This window comes from Stegastes partitus, unplaced genomic scaffold (assembly GCF_000690725.1).
Source record: "Stegastes partitus isolate 25-593 unplaced genomic scaffold, Stegastes_partitus-1.0.2 Scaffold1954, whole genome shotgun sequence".
Taxonomy (NCBI): Eukaryota; Metazoa; Chordata; class Actinopteri; family Pomacentridae; genus Stegastes; species Stegastes partitus.
The window spans coordinates 38630-43792 of NW_007579685.1; the positions used below are offsets into that span (position 1 = coordinate 38630).

Sequence of the window (5163 nt, forward strand, 5' to 3'; positions counted from 1 at the left end):
CAGCAGTGCCAACTAACCCTGGTTTGCTCGTGTTTCTTCTATACATATTTGTTAGCTGCTGCGTCTCCGTGCAATCCACGGCTTTTTGTGGTTATCCAAAGACAACGTGAAAGTACTGTGTCGCATGGATGACTGTCCATTTTTGACTTGATATTGTGTCCCATCAGTAAGCCTGCTTTCATATTACAGCTTTACCTTTTCAGTCAAATGAACCAGCACACACCGCTCAGTGTCGAGGTAAACTGTGACCAAGCAGTCTGACTGATTTGATCCGTAATTGTAAGCTCAAGTCGTTTTAATGTTTTTAAGCGTTTGCAGCAGGCACAAATGGACCTCTTGTTCAAATCGGTATGTAAATGTTTCACAAGTAATATAATTGTGAGTCAGGGTGGCTCTATAGTGGAGGTATTTAAATTAGTGTATAAAAATCCAACTCTGACTCTGGCATTGTGCAGCCTTTGGTTTTTCTATAGACAATCATCTGTTATTGGATAAGTAGGTGTTATTGTGCTTGCTGACTTTCTTACTGTGTAATTTCTAAGAGAAGGCCACGACTTCATTGTAACATAGTGCAAAGCTTAATGAGGCATCATTTTAAGCATAGTGGAAAAAGCAAAACCATTTAAATATGAGTGTTAAAGTCTCAAGTTAGTGATTAAAACACTAAAAACTCAGCTGTGTATAAGAGTGACAGAAAAAAAAATCCACAAAAAAATCATCCCTTACTGCCTTGGAATGGGCTTTTTTTTTTTTTTTAAGTTATTTTTTGTCCTTTATTAGATAGGACAGTTGAGAGAGACAGGAAAGTGGGGGAAGGACTTGCAGCAAACAGCCATGAGCGGGATTCGAACCCAGGGCCGCTGCATCGGGGACGACAGTCCCTGCACGTGGGTCAACCAGGTGAGCTCAAGCCCTGATATTGGCTTTTTTTGCCAGCATCCAATATGCCGATATTGTCCAATTCTAAATTTCCGATTCCGATATGTGGGCTATTTAACTAATTTAAGGTAACATTATACATTTCCTGTCCTCATCATTTGCATGCCAGTTATCTCTGGTGAAATCCAGACATTATTTAATTGTAAGCAAAAAAACACGACATTGACAGATATTAAATTTTTGTACCAATACTGGGCCGATATTATTAAACATCCCTACTTCAGTGGAATTCTGCAGTGTGGCCTCCTCTAGAATATGCACATCTGTTAAGTCCCACGCCTGTTTCCGCCCCAACCCTCCTCTCTTGCTGCAGCTCCAGCACACCAGCACAACTCTGCTCAAACTACTGCACACTACACAATGACAAGATGTAATGTTGGGGCAATTCAGCCATACATGTTTTTTTTTTTTGGTGCCTTTATTGGATAGTGCAGTGAAAGAGCAACAGGAAAGTAGGGGAGAAGGACGTGTGGTAAAGGGCCATGAGCAGGATTCAACCTCATGACCTCCACATCGGGACTGTAGCCCTGCACACGGGACGCCAGCTCAACCAGGTGAGCTATAGCAGCGCCCTGGCCAGACATGTTTAAGTTGAAAACTGATATTGAGGAGAACAATATTACAGAAAGCTCCACCTCAAGTTGTGTATGAATCTCTGGAAGTCTGTCCTTAGTACACTGCAGTTATAAGGTGATAACGTTCAGTCATGATGTTAACTTCTTATTTTGCAAATGATACGTCATCTAACATATATTTAAAAACACAAAAAAAACACCCCAGTGTGTTCATGGTAATAAGGTAAAATGATTTCCACAGGAACGGTCTTTAACTGATTCTTCTGTTCACTTTAGGGGCAGATTTTGACCACTAGTGGTGCTCTGGAGCTGTGATTTTGGACACTCAGTGATACACCGCCTCATACAGCTACTAACTTTTCTACCAATACAATCCAAAAGCATACCTCCAAGTGCTCTTTACCCTTACCTGTTGTTGGAAGGAGCATGTTGCTCAAAAGAAACCAGAATGATCCCTCCAGAGTTTAAGAGGGTGGATGATATTATTAGTTAATAATTGACTTCATTTGATAAGTTCTCTTGTCTAAACAAGTCTTTGCTCAAGATTCGTAGGTGTTGTGGAGCTTTCCATGGTCTTAATCTAAATCTTAATCTTATAATCTGGAGATAAAACTGGTTTGTCATCGCTGCCATTTCAAGGCTCACAGGGGGAACTTTGAAACTCAGTTTTTAAGCCAGAGCGGATTATTATGATTCCTTAATTTGAACATCTGTATTTCCACGACAGCTGGACAAACTGCCTGCTGATGAAGACCAGTGATTAACAGCTGTAGAAAAGCTACCAAGTGGACCACGAGGTGAAATGATTTTAGTTTGTTTCTGGTTCATAAATTTAATTCTTTTCCGTGATATAAATGTTAATGACAGAGGGTTTATGTCTTTATTCTGTGAGCTTTGTTACAGGAGTTATTATTAATCAAAACTTTTCAATATGCTTTATAATGAGAGAGTGTTTTTTTGTTCTGGTTTGGTTTCAGAAAGTTGCAAAGGATTCCTGTCCAGATTCCATTTTATCCTGCACATGCTCAGTTAGGGCTGAGTGAGGTCTGCTTGTGCCAGTATTGGATTTTTGGAACGTAGAGTGTATGTTGCAATCCACTTTACATCTAAACACTGGTGTAAGCTGCTCAGGTGAAAAGCAGACATAATGAATGCGGTGGGTTTGGCTTTGGTCACACTGATATGGAGGGGTTGGGAGGTGTGTGTGTGTTTGGGGAGGGAGGGGGGGAGATGGAGAGAGGCTTGTAGTTTAAAATGCGATGTGACAGCTCAGGAAAGGGGAGGGTGGGAGGGATGATAAAGGCGCTGTTATTGGATCAATCTGCCCCTGAATGCCCCTGTAAAGCAGGAAAAAAAAAAAAAAACAACTTACACATACATATGAGGCGGGAGCGCGCACGCATGCACGATGGCGCGTAAAAGAGGAAGACAGAGGGAGAGAGAAGATTGGTTTAAAGTTAGAAGAAAGCAGGTTTTTTTCCCCCTTAAAAAAAAATATAACAGGTTATATTCCTGAGAATTTAATGGAGTCGGCCTATCAATCACTTGGCTATTTCCACACGCCAGCTTAGCCTCGTCCTCATTGTTTTGACAGGGCTGAATTAAAGGAGCGCGCCAGGTGTAATTAGTGATCGATCCGGACAGAAAAACGCTCCCTCCCTCCCCCCCCCCCCCCCCCCTCTCTCTCTCTCTCTCCGTTACTCCATTAACCGCGTCTCTGACGTCACGGGGCGATTAACGTTTCTTATTGGTCCCGCGAGCAGATGGAGGAGTCCTAATGAGCTGGCTCGCGGAGAGAAAGAGCAGGGTTGACATCTCGGCTGGACCGTAAACGTGAAATACCTCCCATCGCCCGGTCTCCGCCGCCTCACTCCAGAGCGCACCGTGGCCGCGGGAGACGGCCGTCTGCCTGGGTTCCCTTCCCTTCGCACCTCCTCCTCCTCCCTCCTGTTCCTCCTCGCCGCTTCTTCCTCCTCTCCCTGACTTTTTGTTTTTTTTCCCTGACTGCATGTTCAGCCACACTGCCTCCCTCTGCATCTTCACTTCGGCCCCGCCGCAGCCCGGGCGAGCATGGACAGTCGGGTACTCGAGCATCCTCACGCCCAGTTCGGAGGCTCCTTGGGCGGGCTGGTGGGCTTCCCGTACCCGCTCGGTCCCCATCACCACCACCACCACCATCACCAGCACGTCTACGAGCTCGCAAGCGGACACCAGCTGCAGTCGGCGGCCGCCGTGCCCTTCTCTATAGACGGATTACTTAACGGCTCTTGCTCGGCCTCGGTGGTCAGCTCCAACCCGCTGCTCTCCCCCGACAGTCAGCAGTTCAAACTCTCAGGTAGGCCTGCCTCTTTTTGTCTCCTGTGGAAACAATGCCCTGTGATAACAAGTGGGGTAATTGTAGTGTTTTATGGCCAAAGAAGACTATTTTATCAGACTTTGAGAAAACTGTTTATAGTCTTTGAGGAGAGATTTTGAAAGAGAAAGTCTACAGAGAAAAAGGTATCGTTTAAAAGTTCTGGAGCTTAATGAATTATAAAAACACATTAAAAAGTTCAAGCACAGGCTCAGCTCCAACAATTTTAATGTAAAAATTTCGCTGCAGGAAAAAACAAAAAACAACAACTCATGCTGTTTTTATGCGTAATTAATGCGTAAAACTGGATCTCACAATTATTATGAAATGTTCTTAAATATCTAAATTTTCCAAAAGTAGCTGGTAGGCGTAGTATTTATGACCTGATTTATCTGTGGCACCAAAATGTTTAAAAAGCAACGTGTGGCAGCTTCAGCTTTTTCACTAAACTGGGTTAAATTTGCAGTCCAACTGTGCCATAAATCTGGTAGCATGAACATCTCTCTCTCTCTCTCTCTCTCTCTTTTACGCACACACACACACATACATACTCACACGCATTCATAAACACACACTTGCACAAACACACACACACACAAACGTCGACAGATTCGGGGGACCCGGATAAAGACAGTCCCGGTTGTAAACGGAGGCGCACGAGGACGAATTTCACCGGGTGGCAGCTGGAGGAGCTGGAGAAGGCTTTCAACGAGAGCCACTATCCAGATGTGTTCATGCGGGAGGCGCTGGCGCTCCGGCTGGACCTCGTGGAGTCCAGGGTTCAGGTAAAGACGAATAAGTCACATTTATATATATTTTAAGAAACATTATTTAAGCTCAGGCGTTTCCTCTCTGATTTATTTGAACTACGGCTCTGATTTTTCAGTAAATCTCAGCGTAACGTTCATCCATAAGACAGTGTTCTGTCCTGGCCCAGGAAGGCCTTCCCCACACTGAGGCAGCTATTTGTCAGTTATCAAAGCATCAATAAAGAGTCTCTTTTGAATTATGCATGTAGGCAACCTATTGATTTATGGGTTAATAAAAACAAGGCTATTTACTGAGCAAACCAGGGGGTGAAAATAGTAAACAGTATTCTTTCTTCACCGTCATTTTAAATGTCCACCTTATTTGATAGTATTTTTGCTTTATTCACCACCCTGCTCTTATTTTATTTCTTTAAAATCTTATTTTGTGCCTATTTCTATACTTTTACGTGGTTGATTTAAAGATTTCAAATATTTTCAAATAGATAAATAGTAGTGGTGCTCTTATTAATTTTAGACATTTATTATT

The 5163-nt window shown here is 43.3% G+C and overlaps 1 protein-coding gene across 1 annotated transcript in view; it reads left to right on the top strand.

Moving 5' to 3' along the window:
• Positions 1-3584: 3584 nt before the first annotated feature.
• The window catches only part of LOC103373325 (homeobox protein unc-4 homolog), a 4966-nt gene continuing 3387 nt past the window's right edge, over positions 3585-5163 (top strand). The window contains exons 1-2 of the mRNA XM_008303188.1: positions 3585-3849; positions 4477-4652. Of these exons, the coding sequence (XP_008301410.1) occupies positions 3585-3849; positions 4477-4652 (441 nt within the window). The remainder of the gene's footprint in view (positions 3850-4476; positions 4653-5163) is intronic.